Below are 18,185 nucleotides of genomic sequence, written 5' to 3' on the forward strand. Positions count from 1 at the left end.
TTATCATCTTCAACTGCTTTGCATGCCTAATGAACATTGTTTTCGATTACCAGTATAGTTAGTTCTCTCATTAACATTTCTTCAGGATCAAGGATATTGTTTTCATTGACTTGCTCCTATTTTGCATTTGTTGATGGAGATACACAACGCACACACATTAATCCTAATCTTAAAAAATGGTATTAAATCTGTTCAAGGAAGCTAAGCAGGAAGAGCATAAAACCTTGCATTCACAGCATTGTCGATTTGTGATTTAGCCCGGATGCTTCTGAAAGCATTATGGATAGGTTCGAAGCCCTCAGAAATTAGACTAATGCCATGTTTACGTCATCATTACTAGCTTTCACACCAAAATTCCAAAAAGATAAACGCTATGGTATTAGTTTAATGTTTATCTCATTGCCACCACACTAGTCATCTAGAAGGTTTTACTGCTTTGAATGGCTGCACAGGGTTTACACAATAGAAGTAAAAAAATGGGGCCTCTTCGCTGAAGCATAATTGGACTCTTGTGAGTCTAACCATTAATCTGGAACTGGAAAGCTGCCCTCTTTTATTTAACTCCTATAATGAAGATAATGATCCGAGACATCAATGTTTTCAACGAAAACTGGATCGCTACACTTGGATGTCCAGCAAATTTTCAATTTAAATAATGTACAAGACAATCAAGGAGGTGAAAAAAATTGATGAAGCGAATCAACAGTTTCTGATACCAATTTCAGGCACATACGGCATGTGCAAATATCTAGATATTTTAATCCCAAATAAAATAATGGTTCCTTTTTTCGTTTTCTTTTGTTTGACGTATGCATCAGGAACGGAACATATCTTATATTATTTTGATTCCAAATTTCAAATGAAGACGAGATTCCATAACTGAATTGTCAACACGACCTTTGGGACTGATGAACCTTATTCAAACAATGATGAAAGGCAAATTTTTGTATTGATATAATACAACTAGCCAACTGTATGGGTGTAAGGATCAAGGAAGACTAGGAAATTTCGAAGGATGAGACTACAACCCCATCAGAATGCCTTCTGGACCCACACTATTTTAGTTCGTGGCAGTCAAATCGCAATATAATAGACGTAGGGAAGGACCCAATGTTATCACTATAATTGACTCTTATTTCGTCGTCATGCACCGCCTCAAAAAACCCGAATTCCTCTTGGCACTGCGACTTCAAGGGAGAAGGAGAAGGAGTAGGAGAGGGGAGAGGGGAGAGGGGAGAGGGAGGGAGAGCTACCAACCGAACAGTGGAGATGGAAGCTCAGCTGAGCAGCAACATGAGGAAGGCTCTGCTGGTTCTGAATTGTGTCATTCTCTCAATTGGAAACTGCGGTGGTCCCATGGTGATGCGCCTGTATTTCGTCCGTGGCGGCGAGAGAATATGGTTTTCCAGTTGGTTGGAAACGGCTGGGTGGCCCTTGATCCTAGTCCCTCTCATCATCACTTACATCCACCGCCGAACCAAGCAAGGCTCCCATGCCAAGCTCTTCTTCATGAAACCTCCTCTGTTCGTGGCCTCCGCTGTTATCGGTGTCCTCACCGGCTTCGATGACTACCTCTACGCCTATGGCGTAGCAAAACTGCCCGTTTCAACATCTGCTCTCATTATCGCAAGCCAGCTCGCTTTCACAGCAGCCTTCGCGTTCCTCTTGGTGAAACAAAAGTTCACCTCATACTCCGTAAATGCCATATTTCTGTTGAGTATCGGTGCCGGTGTCTTGGCTTTACACACTAGCTCCGACCGCCCTGCTAATGAGTCCAACAAAGAATATTACCTCGGGTTTGTCATGACACTTGCAGCTGCAGCGCTCTATGGTTTCATTCTCCCCTTGGTTGAATTAACCTACAAGAAAGCAAAGCAGGCAATAACCTACTCACTGGTCATGGAGATTCAAATGGTGATGTGCTTCTTCGCCACCGTCTTTTGCACAGTGGGGATGCTGGTTAATAATGACTTTCAGGTGCATTTCTCTTTTCTCTCCACTCAATTACCCTAACATATTGAACCAGATAGAAGATTGATAATTTATGTTTGCTTCTTCCTCATATAATTTTGTAGGCAATTTCCAGAGAAGCAAAAGAATACGAGCTTGGAGAAGCTAAATATTATCTGGTGGTGGTATGGAATGGGATCATATGGCAGTGTTTCTTCTTAGGAGCAATAGGAGTCATCTTTAGCGCTTCATCTTTGGTATGCGGTATTGTGATTGCTGTCCTACTCCCCGTGACAGAGATCTTGGCTGTTATTTTCTTCCAAGAAAAATTTCAAGCAGAGAAGGGGGTTTCACTGGCTCTCTCTCTGTGGGGCTTTGTTTCCTACTTCTACGGCGAGATAAAGGATAGCAAGAAAAAGAAGAATCCCACTCCGGAGACGGAGCTGCCTCAAACGGTCAATCCATGACAAACAAATGTCTTTCTTTTTCCTCGGAAGGCAAGGGACAGGATTAGCACATAAGCATTTACCAGGTAATTTAAAGAAATCCTTCGTCCGTATGTTAACAGGCAGTTCAGCTGATTCACTAAATCTGTGCAAAGGAAATGCTTGAATTTGGTTCCTAAATACATGCTTGAATATTGAATTTACTTGAATTCTGCAACCGCTGTGAGCGGAACATGTTGAAAAGGAGATCATTTAGTTGTTCTATATAAGATAATTTCAAGAATGAGCAAGTCTTGTTTTTTTAGTTTTCAATTTTAGTGGTTTATGAAATCATAGAAAAAAGATCATGGGTGTCTTCAAATGTAGAGTTTTTATCTACCATCAACTCAACAACCTCTCATCCCAATAACCACTTGCACTCATTTGGAGGTAGGTGTCAACTACCCTAGTCAACTGCCACAGTATCAAATGAACCACAACAACTATATTTTTCATATTTTGTAGTGGATGATATTGATATGAAGCGAATGAGACGCGAGCCGCGCTCACAGGCTAGGACTTTAATTGGTGAAGCCTCCCAACTCACATAGTCAACTCGCTCGAAATTCAGTTGTTCAAGTTTTCTAATAAATAAAACAGTTATTTTAAAATATAAAATTTTAAATTATATCATAAAATACTAAGGTAAAAAAATTAGAAAATACTAAAATATCGATTTCATATCTATCAAGCTTTCAATTTTGATCGATGAAATATAAGCCAATGAATAAGATTACAAATATATGGATTCAATATACAAACGAGTGGGATGGAAATGACTCAAATGAATGGGACATAAAAAAAGACAAATGAATGAGACATAAAAAAAGACGCATAATAATGATACCAAATTATATATGCAATAATTATGATAGATATTTAAAATTTATTTTTTAAAGAATAAAATACATTATAACACACTTGAAAACATAAATCGAAGACTTTTTTACTTCAAATTTCTCTCAAAAGGAAATTTTATAAATAAAATAAATTTGTATGGGTATTAATTGACAAAATTTCAAATCAACAATAGTTCTTGCATTTGTATCGAACTTTAAAAAATGTAAGTGAAATTAATCCTATTTTTGGATTGTTATTTATATCAAATCTTCCCCATCTTAATTCCAACCCAAACAACACTTGACATGGATTGGGTGGAACAACTTTAACAAAATTTCGAGCTGTCATCTCTAAGGTTAGTTTGGAATAGAAAATAAAAACGAAACAATTTCATTCTCCTCTATTAATGTATCCAGACTATTTATTACGATGAAAATTAGAATAAAAATTTCATTAGTATATAAACCAAATCTGCCTATGAATAAAAAAACAGTAGATAAATCCTCTAAGGTTACTTTGGAATAGAGAATAAGAATGGAAGAATTTCATTCTTCTTTATTAATGGATCCAGATTGTTGTTTACAATGAGAATAAGAGAATTAGAATAAAAATTTCGTTAGTAGGTAAACCAAATCTGCCAATGAAAAAAAAAAGGACCAGTAGATAAATCAAATCTCACTTTTACAATAATTTTGATTCATTCTTTTGTACATGACAATGCGATTCACTTTCATTCTCTTTCCATTTCCACTTTTCCACTTTTCCACCTACCACTCATCCGTCCTAGTCGTAATGTGATTACCGTGTCTCGTATCTTTGGTAAAGAGAACCAACCGACTATATCTCAACAAAGCGTCCATCATTTATGCCATGCAGCGAACATCATGCGAAAGAGCCAATGAGCGTTTCAGAACCTTATCCAGGACTCATTTCCCCATACTACTGAAGCTTAATTTGAGTTTCCCCATCATTTCGCTGCATATGATACTGAAAGGGTCGCCAGTAGGATTTCTGTAGTCCAGGAGTACGGGGTCACTAATCCACTGATTTTGTCATCAATTTCAAATCTGACACAACTTCCACTACACACAATACAAAAGGCACACGAGTTTGAAGTCTAATCATAAACTTATGATAAGAACGAGCTCCAGATCTAACCTATCATTTGCCATCGAGTAGAAATTTGATTCTGCTATGTATTAACTACCAATATCAGGTAGTGACGTGTAGAGCATAAAATTCAACATATGCGGCCCGGCGTTCTCTGAAACACCCACGGCATGATTGGCGGGACTTTGAACTAATCTATTCAGTCATAATAATGCCATCTGTAGGTTTTCCCCATGATCTGTTCATCATAATCAGAAATGACTTGGATTCCTAAATTCATACTGCAGAGTAGAGATGCTCCATTCTGAATTTATGCTTCACTTTGAAATTTTAGAACCAAAAACTAGGTAGAAGAGTCCAGTATGCAAGATTTGGGAAGAAAGGGACAAAATTTGAACAAGTAACATTTTTATTAATGAAAAGAACCAGTTGTATACAAAAATTATGCATGTTGAACGTACAATGGACAATTATTAAACCCAAAAGGTGAAGCAGCTCTGAGCTAGGGGTTAAATCACTGCTAAGTGCAATTGCTGATGGCAAGAGATACCTTCCATCAACACAGAATTCCTGCAAAGGATAAAGATGGCAGCGCTCGCTATCCATCCCTTAAAGCCACCAGGTAGGTCCTCAGCCCATGGTTTTACTCAGCAACAGAAGAACCAATATGAACAGAGACATTTCAAGCATAAACCTAGGACCCGTTCCACGTTCAAAAATTTGCTGCCACCTGTAAGTTCAACCAGTAGATAGCTGCTGATAAAGCCTGTTACCCATTTCCAGAATCTCCATTACATAAAGAAGACTGGACTAAAAGGAAAGAATGATATCCAATGAAAAATTTATCCAATTGTTGCATCTTAAATTGTATAACACAAGCTTAATTGTTTCATGGCAATACTAGTGAAATGGTTCACAACACTACAGGATAACCTATAATTTTAAAATCAGTTCAGGATGAGAAATGATGCTGAATGAACATCACTACATGAAAACAGAAACAAACATCAGAAGCACAAACAATGTTGGTCAGATCAAATCCACAAGATAAAACCCACAACATAATATACTACTAGTTTTCCTAAAAGCCTGGCCTTCTCAAAGGACTTAATTGTGTCAATTCATTATTCATGCACAGATTCAAATACAGCTGGTAGCTATGGAAGGTCATGATATAAGAAACAAAAATGATAACCAACCATCCAAACTCCTGACTCGTCACATGGGGTTCTTTTTAGGAAGAAAAAAAAAATCTCCAGAAGCAAGTGCAAGAAAACAGGGCCAGTAAGCAGGGAAGAAAATATAAGAAACTGAGAAAATAAATAAAAATAAAAATAATAAAAAAGTTGGACCATCAACCCTAAGCTTCAAATTTATCTAATTAAATTAAGCAACCATTCTCAATAGAGTAAAGCTAACAAGTCATTCCTTATTATGCTTCTAAACAATATGGTCAAAACTAAAGCATCAAAGGCTTATGGATTGCCACTAAACTTGCACTTCCAACAATCTAATGATAAAATCAATATTTTACCATATTGGATTATTAGTTTTGAAAAAGACTTATGATATGGAACAGTAAGGCATCAAGAGATAGAAGCGAAAGTGCAGCAAAGTAAGAGACAAGAAGGGTCAAAGAGAGTGACAGTAAAATCAAGGAGAGAATTTTAGGAGCGCAGAAATTTCTCTTCTTTTCTTTTTCTTTAACAGGAAATGGATCACTTTTAGATAACTCCAAATCAGTAATACCCACATTAATAATCCCATGATGATATAGAAGTCTCCAGAGATGACATATGTCATAAAGAGATGATAGTCCTCCTTCCCTCTCAATCCAGCTGAAATGAACTGATGTCATTACCACTTCAGGCAGGGATGTCAATAGCACTTCAACACATTTTTAACTCAACCTTTCAGTCCCAAAGTGCTTGGTGGTAGGTGGTTTGCTCACCAGGAACGGCAAATTTTTTTCTAAGGTTTTAACAACAATCTGAAGTTGGGCATGTCATAAGTGCCTCAGATATACTGAAATCAGCTCTCTTGGAGCCATCTTACTATACAATCCAAGTTCTCAGCAGTAGGAAGGCCAAACTCCACCATAATAGAGAGGCAACAACTTCATTTTAAACCGCCTAAGCCCTGCTCTCTCAACTTGAGCAAACGTATTCAAATCAAGGCATTATGTCAAAGGTGACACCTACAAGGGGGTATAGGAGGTCATTGAGTTGTGAAACAACCATCCTTCTTCAGTGCACATAAAGAAAGATCGATTCAAAATCTACCACGGGCAGGTATCATGTTCCATAGGAACTGGGATGATTTGAGTATTTTCTTGAAAATAAGTGTTGTTATCTGAATGTTATAGCACTATGACATGGGCAAAGACATAGGCAGAATGAGCATATGTGAGAATAAGGACCTAACAATGCATCATACACAAGGTGCACCAGGTGTCATGTTAGTCGTCCTAAGATGTGCACTCTATAATTAGCTATGTCACAAGTTGACTATATGACATGCAATGATTAGTCCACGAGGACTTCTCATAATACAACACCAACACTAAGATCCTGCATTTGCAAGATGTAAACCCTAGGTGATAAGAATTGTCTAAGCAATGTGAAGCTTATATATTGCAAAGATAACATTCCATTTCTTTGATTTCATTGAATTTCACTCATTTCCAATTTCCATGAATAAGATGTAACAAGATATGTTACAAGTTAACCAAACTATAAAATTTCATTCATATTCTCCATCTTGTAGGTCTGGACTAGCACATCAGCAATTAATGAAGACAAGTTCAGAATTTCCATAACCAACAAAAGACCCTTGACTCACATATCTAGTTTTTGTTCCAAAGAGCACAAGTTTAGTACAAAATGAAGGAAAACATACACAAAATTACAAATTACCAAGATTTAGAGTTTCGAGTTTTGAAGACTTGAATTTTTTTTTAAGAAAACAATAGGTTGGTTATTTTTTAGTGTTAACATTGATTTTGATTACTTTCTAATTCAACACATGTTGATTTGGTTTCCTACAGCTTGTTTATGTGAAAACACATCCATCAGGGGTTAAATAGCCATGCTGAGGATGAAGCATAAAGGTCCAAGGCTAGAGTAAAAGAGGAACAATGGGAAATGGAAACCGCAATGAATTTGAGTAAAGGCAAAAATTGATGAGAATGAGAAACTTACTATGTTAGCTTGGATTAGGAGATGATATGGTAGCACTTTACTAGGTACTAGTGATCCTTGGTATCACTTAATCACTAGTTATCTCAATTCATTATCTATCCTAAGACAAATCTACAAGAGTAAGGACAAGGTTAAGACTTGAACCTTAATGGGATTTCATTCATTCGATGGTATTTATGAATCAAGATTAAAAAGGAAGAACCAAGTTTCAAATGAAATTTTGAGTTATAGAACTCAGATTGATTGCAAGTGTCCATGTGTCCCAAAAACCCTAAGATCACCATAAACTGAAAACCCTTGTTCACTCATAGCTCCATTCCCGAAATTGGATTGTGAAGCCCCTACACTCGAATCATTTGAATTAAAAATTAATTGTTGTTTTCCTTCTTAATTAGTTTTCTTTGATCAATTCAATTTACCAAAATCATTACATTCATGGTTTCACCTTAGATTTGGATAAAGTAATCACACTAGATTAGAACTATCAAATTCCAAAACTTAGTCCCTGAGAACGATACCCAAAATAGAATAAAGTCGTGATAATCCTTCCTCTAGTTTTTCTTAACCAGGGTTATCATGCACTTAGGTTATCGTATTTTGCAACAATAGAAAATCACGATCATTTGGTTATCCCATTTTTTTCTTGGTCATCCACATTTTTTATTGCTGAAAAAAAAGTTTTTTTTATATGTTTGAAAAACTAAATGTTCAAAACTTCTATTGTGATGTTCTTGAGTATGCTAAATATCACCAAGTGTCTCTAAGTAACAAGAAATTTTTTGTCTCATTTAGCTTGATCTATATGGATGTTTGGGGACCTACTAAAAGTTCATAGCATTTCCTAAGTAAGTTGGTATGTCTTATTTGTTAATATCTGCATTTCATTTACTTGAGTATATCTCATGAAACAAAAATCCAAAGTTAGCAAAATCTTACCCATTATCAGTGTATTGAGATGAAGTCTAACAATGATGTAGTCCTTTTTAAATGTATTATGGAAAAAGATAAGATTTACACCTTTGTAGTCGGATTGAACATTGAGTTCGATCCTATTCAAGTGCAAGTGTTAAGAAAGGAAGAAGTTCCTTCACTCAATGAAACAATTGCCATAATTCGTGAAGAAGAAGGACAAAGAGGAGTTATGATAGAGCCTTAATCGACAGATGGTTCAATCTTGGTTACAAAAGATGCAAATCTCAAAGCTATGAAATCAAACCAATAGTAGTTAAATGCCTATTTTAGTGGAGTAGGAGGAAATAATGGGCTATCAAAAGGATCAAAAGCAAGTAATAAAGACTCTCTATAGTGTACCTATTGTAAGAAGCCACAACACAACAAGAAGAGGTGTTGGAAACTACATGGTAAATCCTCAAATACTCAAAATACTTCTTGGATAGCAAAGAGTAATCAAGGAGGAGGGCAAGGACAAGCACATTTGACCTCAACACAATTAGGAGGAGAAGGAGAATTCTCTAAAGGGTAATTTGAGTCCAATAGAGAAGAGATTGAGAAGCTGAGATATTTCTTGGGGAAATTAGAGAGACTTACAGGTGGTGCAAGTACTTGTTCCTTGTCTTTTTCAGGTAATTCTTAGCCCCATGCACTTAATGTGTCGATCTCAAAAGGAACTTAGGTAATAGATTCTGGGGCTATGAATCATATGACCCAATCTTCTCATGGGTTTGTCTCTTATAGTCTTTGTCTTAGTAATAAGAAAATTGCTATTGTTGATGGAACATTGGTTACAGTTGTTGGTCAAGGGAATGTAGTTATAAATCATAACTTTATTTTTAAAAATGTTTTGCATGTGCCAAAATTGTCCACTAATCTAGTTTCAATTCACAATCTTACAAATGATTTGAACTATATGATGGCCTTTTCTTCTACACTTTGTAAATTTCATAACAAAGCATGGGAACAATGATTAGATTTGCTAGGAAAAGAAATGGGTTCTACTTTTTTTGACAAACCTATTGGCCAAAATAACACTAAGGATCCTATTATGATGTCTACTTTTTGAGTCTTCTCTTTCAAATAAAAATATAACACGGTTATATCACTTCCATCTTAGTCATCCTTCTTTTAGTATTCTTAAAATTATGTTTCTTGGTCTGTTTAAAGGAGTTGATTTGAGTCAATTTCATTGTGATGTTTGTGAGCTTGCTAAACATAAGTGTGTTTTTTTCCAATATGTAATACAAGAGCTTCAATACCTTTTAATCTTATTCATAGTGATGTTAGGGGACCTTCGACAGTTCATAATTGTTGAAATTTGGCATTCAAAGTTAGGGTTTTAATTTAGGAAAGTATTTTAGGAATAAAAAAGGAGAGATCATTTAGGATATTTCCTTAGGATTCAGTTTCCTAATTTTAGGAGAGAATCAAGCTAGATTGATATTTACTTATTCAGTCATTTTGTGTATATATATGTGTATGGTGTGTACCGAACAAGTATCAATAAGAAGGAATTCAGAAATTCTTCATGGTATCAAAGCCAGTTTTCTGAAACCCTAATCCCTTCTGGCCGCCTCTTATTCAGGCCATCATTCATTCCGGCCAAGTCTCTCTGGCCATCTCTCAATCCGACCATCTCTCTCTCTGGCCATCTCTCATTCCGGCCATCAGTCCCTGTTCTCAGAGCCAAGGGAGAAAACATTTTTCGGTCGGTCGAATCGTCGTCAGAAAACATTCACCACCGGCGACTTTTCCCTGCGAACTTTTCCGGCTACGTCTTTTTCCCACACCGCAAGGAGCGCCTGGAGGAGATCTCCAATTTTTCCCAAAGCACCGGAGCCAGAAAACCACCCACGCGCCGGCCACGCGCGTTTTTCCGGCCGGCGACTGCATCTCACGCGCCAGCGCGTGAGGGCGCATGAGCCACTTTCCGGCGACGCGCTTCCTCTTCCAGCCTCGCCTGACACCGACTAGCCACCCTTCATACCTGTTCTGCCATCCGAGCCCTGCACGTGCCTCTTTTGGGGTTCTTTTACCTCCGCGGGCCCTCCAAATAGTTTTCCGGCGTCCTCCGGCTATTTTTTTCTCAACCCCAATCCCTGCACGTGCCTTGGGAAGTGTTCTTCTACCTTTCCGGTAGTGCCACGGTTGTTTTTCTTTTCCATTAGGCCGGTATCTCTGATTTTCTCTCTCTAACCATATTCGGCTGTCTTCCTCATCTCCATGACAAAATACGGAATGGCATCATCACAAGTATCCAGCGTCACGGCACCAGAATCAGGGGGCAGTTCTGAAATTCCAAACCTTGGTGGCAGTGATTTCTCTCCTATTCTCATCACAGGACACAAATTAAATGGCCATAACTATTTACAGTGGTCACAATCTGTGTTACTGTTCATTTGCGGTAAAGGAAAGGATGAGTACCTCACTGGAGAAGCAGACATGCCAGAAACTGCAGAACCGGGTTTCAGGAAGTGGAAGATTGAAAACAGCATGATCATGTCATGGCTTATCAATTCCATGAACAATGACATAAGTGAAAATTTTTTGCTGTTTAAGACTGCAAAAGACATCTGGGATGCAGCCAAAGAAACTTACTCAAGTTCTGAAAATACTTCAAAACTTTTTCAGGTTGAATCAACCCTACATGACTTTCACCAAGGAGAGTAGTTAGTTACTCAGTATTACAACACACTCACAAGGTATTGGCAGCAACTTGACTTATTTGAGACTCACTCATGGAAATGTTCGGATGATGCAGCAACATACAGGAAAATTGTGGAATAAAAGAGACTGTTCAAGTTTTTCCTAGGACTAAACAGGGAATTGGATGATGTTAGAGGCCGAATCATGGGCATTAAACCCCTGCCAAGTCTCAGGGAGGCTTTTTCAGAGGTTAGGCGTGAAGAAAGTAGAAAGAAAGTGATGATGGGATCCAAAGAGCAACCTGCCCCAACATTGGATGCCTCTGCCCTTGCTGCTCAGTCATTTAATAGTAGTGGTGGAGATCGTCAGAAACGGGATAGGCCTTGGTGTGATTATTGTAAGAAACTAGGCCATTATAAGGAGGCTTGCTGGAAGCTTCATGGCAAACCGGCTGATTGGAAACCAAAGCCACGGTCTGACAGAGATGGCAGAGCACACGTGGCTGCCAACTCTAAGAGCAGCACATCTGTTCCCGAGCCGAGTCCATTCAACAAAGAGCAGATGGAGATGCTACAGAAACTATTAAGCCAAGTTGGCAGTGGCAGTACTACCGGGATAGCCTTCACTACTAATCGAGGAGGAATGAAGTCGTGGATAGTGGACACAAGTGCTTCTAATCACATGACAAGAGATGCTGCCATTCTTCAAAATTACAAGCCAAGTAATGGTCATTCATCCGTCCATATTGCTGATGGTTCCAAGTCAAAAATTGTCAGGACAGGTTCCATAAAACTTACTAAAGACTTGTATCTTGACTCTGTCCTTCATGTTCCAAACTTGGATTGTAATCTTTTGTCCATTAGCAAATTGGCCCGTGATCTCCAATGTGTTACTAAATTTTATCCAAACTCGTGTGTTTTTCAGGACTTGAAATTGGGGAAAATGATTGGCAGTGTTGAACTGTGTTTCGGGCTCTACCTCCTCTCATGTGGCCTCTTCCCAAACCAAGTCTCTCAAGCAAGTTGCGTACAGTCTCAGAGTATGTTAGAGTCTTTCAATTTTGTGTCAAATTCTAAGGTCAATAAAGATAGTGAGATTATAATGTTACACTATCGCCTTGGTCATCCTAGCTTTGTTTACCTTACAAAATTGTTTCCCAAATTATTTATCAACAAAAATCCAGCATCTTATCACTGTGAAATTTGTCAGTTTGCAAAGCATACTCGAACATTATATCCTCAAATCCCATACAAACCTTCGACTGTTTTCTCTTTAATACATAGTGATGTGTGGGGTCCCTCACAGATAAAAAATATTTCTGGCACTCGATGGTTTGTGACATTCGTTGATGATCATACACGGGTAACATGAGTTTTCCTTATGAAAGAAAAGTCAGAGGTTGGACACATTTTTCAAACCTTCAATCTTATGGTTCAAAATCAATTCAATTCCAAAATTCAAGTCCTCAAGTCAGATAATGCAAAGGAATATTTTACTAGTAGTCTCAGTACTTATCTTCAAAATCACGGCATTATCCACATAAGTTCTTGCGTTGACACCCCACAACAAAATGGGGTGGCTGAACGCAAAAATAGACATCTCTTGGAGGTTGCCCGGTGCCTTATGTTTTCCTCTAATGTTCCAAACTATTTCTGGGGGGAAGTCATTCTCACAGCTACCTATTTGATTAACCGTATGCCATCAAGAGTGCTTACCTTTCAATCCCCACGTCAACTTCTCTTAAAAAAATTCCCTCACACCCGTGCAGCCTCTTCTGATTTACCACTCAAAGTATTTGGTTGCATGGCATTCGTTCATGTGTATCCTCAAAATCGTAGCAAATTTGCTCCTCGAGCCAATAAGTGCATTTTCCTAGGGTATTCTCCAACCCAAAAAGGGTACAAATGCTATTCTCCAACCAATAAAAGATTTTACACCACCATGGACGTCTCTTTCTTTGAACATGTCTTCTTCTATCCCAAATCTCATGTTCAGGGGGAGAGCACGAATGAACATCAAGTTTGGGAGTCTCTTCTTAAGGCTGTACTTTTTTCTCACTCAGAGTCACCAAATCCTTTCCAATCTGCGCCCACTGAGTTGTCCACACCCATGCCGTCATCAGTCCAGCCAGCCCAGCCCACAAATGTTCCTTCTCCCATGACCATCCAGTCTCCCATGCCTATTCAACCTATAGCCCCACAACTTGCTAATGAGAACTTACAAGTTTACATCAGGAGGAGGAAAAGACAGGAATTAGAGCACGGATCACAGCCAATATGTGGCCAATATATTGACTCCATTTCAAGTCTACCTGAAGAGAACATAGGTGAGGATAGGGTTGGAGAGGTGTTAATTCCCAGCATTGATGATTCTACTCTGCCGATTGCATTGAGGAAGGGTGTTAGGAGATGTACAGATCATCCAATTGGGAATTATGTTACATATGAAGGGCTATCACCATCTTACAGAGCATTTGCTACTTCTCTTGATGATACTCAGGTTCCCAACACAATACAAGAGGCATTCAAAATTTCAGAATGGAAGAAGGCAGTACAAGATGAGATTGATGCACTTGAGAAGAATAGGACATGGACTATCACAGATTTGCCGGTTGGGAAGAGGCCCGTGGGGTGCAAGTGGATTTTCACCATAAAATACAAAGCAGATGGATCAGTCGAGAGATTCAAGGCTCGTTTGGTAGCTAGAGGGTTTACACAATCCTACAGGATAGACTATCAGGAGACTTTTGCTCCTGTTGCAAAACTGAACACTATTAGGATTCTTCTCTCATTGGCTGTCAATCAAGATTGGTGCTTGCAACAACTAGACATAAAAAAAACGTTTCTAAATGGTGACCTAGAAAAGGAAGTCTACATGGAAATACCACCTGGTTTCGAAGGAAGTATGGCAAAAAATCAGGTTTGCAAACTCCAAAAATCCTTATACGGCCTTAAACAATCTCCCCGAGTCTGGTTTGATAGATTCACAAAAGCAGTCTTAATGCTAGGCTACAAACAAGGTCAGGCTGATCATACTCTATTTGTCAAGAAGTCTCATGCCGGGAAAATGACCATATTGATAGTCTATGCCGATGATATTATTCTATCTGGGAATGATATGGAGGAATTACAGAATTTGAAGAAGTATTTGTCAGAAGAATTTGAAGTTAAAGACCTTGGAAATTTGAAATATTTCCTTGGTATGGAAGTGGCTAGATCAAGGAAGGGAATTGTAGTCTCTCAAAGAAAATACATACTCGATCTTCTTAAGAAGACCGGTATGCTTGGATGCAAACCAATTGATACTCCTATAGATAGTCAGAGGAAACTTGGTATCGAGAAAGAGAGTACATCGGTAGACAGGGGGAGATATCAGCGACTCGTCGAGCACTTGATTTATCTCTCACACACTCGGCCAGATGTTGGCTTTGCAGTGAGTGTTGTAAGTCAGTTCATGCACAACCCCACTGAGGAACACATGGAAACAATCTACAGGATTCTTAGATATTTAAAAATGACACCAAGGAAAGGTTTATTCTTCAGAAAGACAGAGAATCGTGACACTGAAGTATACTCAAATGCGGATTGGGCAGGAAACATCATTGACAGGCGGTCCACTTCTGGATACTGTTCTTTTGTCTGGGAAAATCTTGTTACCTGGAGGAGTAAGAAGCAATCAGTTGTAGCCAGAAGTAGTGCAGAAGCTGAGTATAGAGCACTAGCACAGGGAATCTGTGAAGGGATTTGGATAAAAAGGGTTCTTAGTGAACTGGGACAAACGAATTCATCTCCGATTCTGATGATGTGTGACAATCAGGCAGTTATAAGCATAGCAAAGAACTCCGTGCATCATGACAAGATCAAGCACATTGAGATTGATAGACACTTCATCACAGAGAAGGTGACTAGTGAGACAGTTAAATTGAACTATGTTCCTACCAAGCACCAAACCGCAGACATCCTCACCAAAGCTTTACTTAGGCCTAACTTCGAAGACTTAACTTGCAAGTTGGGATTATATGATATATATTCTCCAGCTTGAGGGGGAGTGTTGAAATTTGGCATTCAAAGTTAGGGTTTTAATTTAGGAAAGTATTTTAGGAATAAAAAATGAGAGATCATTTAGGATATTTCCTTAGGATTCAGTTTCCTAATTTTAGGAGAGAATCAAGCTAGATTGATATTTACTTATATGTGTATGGTGTGTACCGAACAAGTATCAATAAGAAGGAATTCAGAAATTCTTCAATAATATTTCTAGGACTCGTTGGTTTGTCTCCTTTATTGAAGATTGTACTCAAGTGTCATAGGTTTTTCTCTTAAAACAAGAATCATATGTTAGTTCCACCTTTCAAAATTTTTTCCACATGGTGAAAAATCAATTTGGGGTTGAGATAAAAAGAGTTCGGTTTAACAATGCTAGGGAGTATCTTAATCCTTCAAAGAAAAATGAGTACAACAAAATGGTGTGGCAGAACGGAAAAATGATCATCTTCTAGCTGTTTCCTAAGCTTTTCTTTTCCAAAAAATTATTAAGGAGAAGCTATCTTAACCACTACACATTTGATTAATAGGCTACCTATTTGAGTTCTTGATTATAATAGTCCCATGCAACTATTTTCAAAATTTTTCCTTGACTTCAAAACAACAAATCACCTGGTGCCAAGGTTCTTTGGGTGTGTATCTTTTGTCCGTATTCACTCGAACTACCATGGGAAACTTGATCTACACAAGAAAGATACGAGTGTTATCATCCTCCAATAAAACAGTTCTTTGTCTTTGTAGATGTAACATTCGTTGAAACTGGAAATTACTTTCCCAATCTTATCTTCAAAAGAAAACATCATTTATGGAAGATAAGAATAGAGATTTTTTTTTGCTTGATCTTTCATCCTTCCCATCCTCACAAAATCAAAACCCTCCATCTTCTTCTTCCTCAAGTGTTTTTGTTCCTTTTAGAAAATGAGTTATATCCAAATACTCCTAATCCGGTGGCAAAGGATAAACAAATTAAGAGTGCTACTTGCCCATTGCAAGTATATTCAAGGAGAAAGGAATCCCTTATTCAACCAATGCAGGGTCATAATTTAGAACCAATCTCCGATGCTGATAATGTTGAGGTAACTCCTAATTCAGAAGATTATGAAACTAATGTGCCAATTGATGATGATTATGATCTCCCTATTGCAATAGAAAGGGTGTTAAGAGGTGTACACAATGGCTTGCATATCTTTTTTTTTTTTAAGAGATTATATTAAGAAAGGCAAAAAGCACATAAGAGTACACAAGTCGTATACAAGGAAAAACAAGCAAAAAAAAAAGGTACAAAAAAATACACTCTGCCTCATCCAAAACCCAACCAATCTATGAAATCAACCACATGTGAGTATCCTCCATCTATATACACCCTAACCCACACAAAGAAATTGTTAAGGAAAATATTTTTTAGTCGCTTATATGACAATTCTTCACAATCAAAGTATCTCTTATTTCTTTCCTTCCAAATAGTCTATGAAAATACAAGAAGGAGTAGCTCTCCAAGCCTTAATACGTCTTTTATCTACCAAATAACCATGCCACCCTAGGACAATCTTCTTAACCAACTCAAATATAACTCACCGAATACCAAAAAATGAGAACACCAACTGCCATAAAAGTCTCACTTTTCACAATGGAGGAGGATATGACCAATGGATTTTAACTCTTCTTTATACAAAGCACACCTATTGGCCAACTTCCACTCTCTTCTTTGAAGTTGATCCAAAGTCGAAACTTTTCCCCAGCAAGCCTCCCAAGTGAAGAAACTCATCTTCAAAGGAATCCATGAATTCCAAATTATCTTTAAAAGGAAAGGGATGGTACCATCTGTCTCCAACAAAGAATAAAGTTCTCTTACAAAGAAAACCCCCTTGCTATCTCCCTTTCAAACTACTCTATTTCATCTCTCCTCACCATTTGCCCCTAAAGTTCAAAAAAGAACCATTCCATGACACCCACCTCCAAATCATTCAGGTCCCTAATGAAAAGGAAATTCCAATTTCCTCATTCCCCAGGTTGCTTCCAAAAATCAGCTACCCATGCCTTTTTAGAATCAAATGACTTGCTTATCTATTGTCTCATTTGAGGAGATATTTAATGATCATAAAAAGTTTTCTTATCTAACTCAACACTACTACTATCCCAAAAATTGTCTCTAAAGCATTGAGAATTAAAAAGTGAAAAGAAGCTATGAAAAATGAGATGGATGCACTTAAGCAAAACAAAACATGGGACTTGATGGAACTGCCTCAAGGAAAAAAGCTAGTGGGATGTAAATGGGTCTTCATTGTGAAATACAAGGCAGTTGGATTACTTGAACGATATAAGGCAAGTTTAGTGGCTAAGGGGTATACTCAAACCTATGGAATAAGATATCTTGAAACATTTGCTCTTGTTGCAAAAATGAATATTGTAAGAATCCTATTGACTTTAACAGCTAATCGTGGATGGAGTTTGCAGCAGTTTGACGAAAAGAATGTCTTCTTACATGGCAATCTTGATGAAGAAATCTATATGAAAGTTCCTCTAAGGTTTGAGTCCGAGAAAAATAAGGTGTGTAAATTGAAAAAGACACTTTATGGCTTAAAACAATCTCCTAGAGCTTGGTTTGGTAGAGTTGCTAGAGTAATGAAAGCTTTACGTTACAAACAAAGTCAGGATGATCACACATTGTTTGTTAAACATTATGCTTCAAGGTGAGTTACAACTTTATTAGTTTATGTGGAAGATATAGTGATAACAATAGATGACTTGCACGGAATAAAGACATTGAAAAGGTGTTTATTGCAATAATTTGAGATTAATGAACTCGACAAGTTAAAATACTTCCTCGACATTGAAATGGCTCACTCCTAACATGGGATCTTTATATCTCCTAGATAAGGAAGAATAGAGAGATCTAATTGAAAACTACCCACATTTGGATTCATTCCACCTCAATTTGTCATCAACTTCCCTTTAAA

The 18,185-nt window shown here is 37.8% G+C and overlaps 2 protein-coding genes across 9 annotated transcripts in view; one reads left to right on the forward strand and one right to left on the reverse strand.

Annotated features, from left to right (window-relative positions):
* The first annotated feature begins 1,132 nt into the window (after window positions 1–1,132).
* Window positions 1,133–2,679, forward strand: LOC100245407 (purine permease 3-like). The gene is made up of 2 exons (XM_002285681.5): window positions 1,133–1,977; window positions 2,076–2,679. Exons 1-2 carry the CDS (start codon window positions 1,270–1,272, stop codon window positions 2,415–2,417), a joined length of 1,050 nt encoding a protein of 349 aa, XP_002285717.1. The 5' UTR covers window positions 1,133–1,269; the 3' UTR covers window positions 2,418–2,679.
* A 2,097-nt stretch (window positions 2,680–4,776) lies between these two features.
* LOC100259253 (chaperone protein dnaJ 1, mitochondrial) overlaps window positions 4,777–18,185 on the reverse strand; it is a 45,038-nt gene continuing 31,629 nt past the window's right edge. For 6 of the 8 annotated variants that reach the window (XM_010666062.3, XM_010666059.3, XM_010666060.3 and 3 more), the window contains one exon: window positions 4,777–5,115. In XM_010666062.3, coding sequence (XP_010664364.1) covers window positions 5,016–5,115 — 100 coding nt within the window. In that variant the 3' untranslated portion in view covers window positions 4,777–5,015. Of the gene's footprint in view, window positions 5,152–18,185 lie in introns of all 8 variants that reach the window. The other 2 variants (XM_010666061.3, XM_059734625.1) reach the window with 1 other exon arrangement.

Source organism: Vitis vinifera, chromosome 18 (assembly GCF_030704535.1).
Source record: "Vitis vinifera cultivar Pinot Noir 40024 chromosome 18, ASM3070453v1".
NCBI lineage: Eukaryota > Viridiplantae > Streptophyta > Magnoliopsida > Vitales > Vitaceae > Vitis > Vitis vinifera.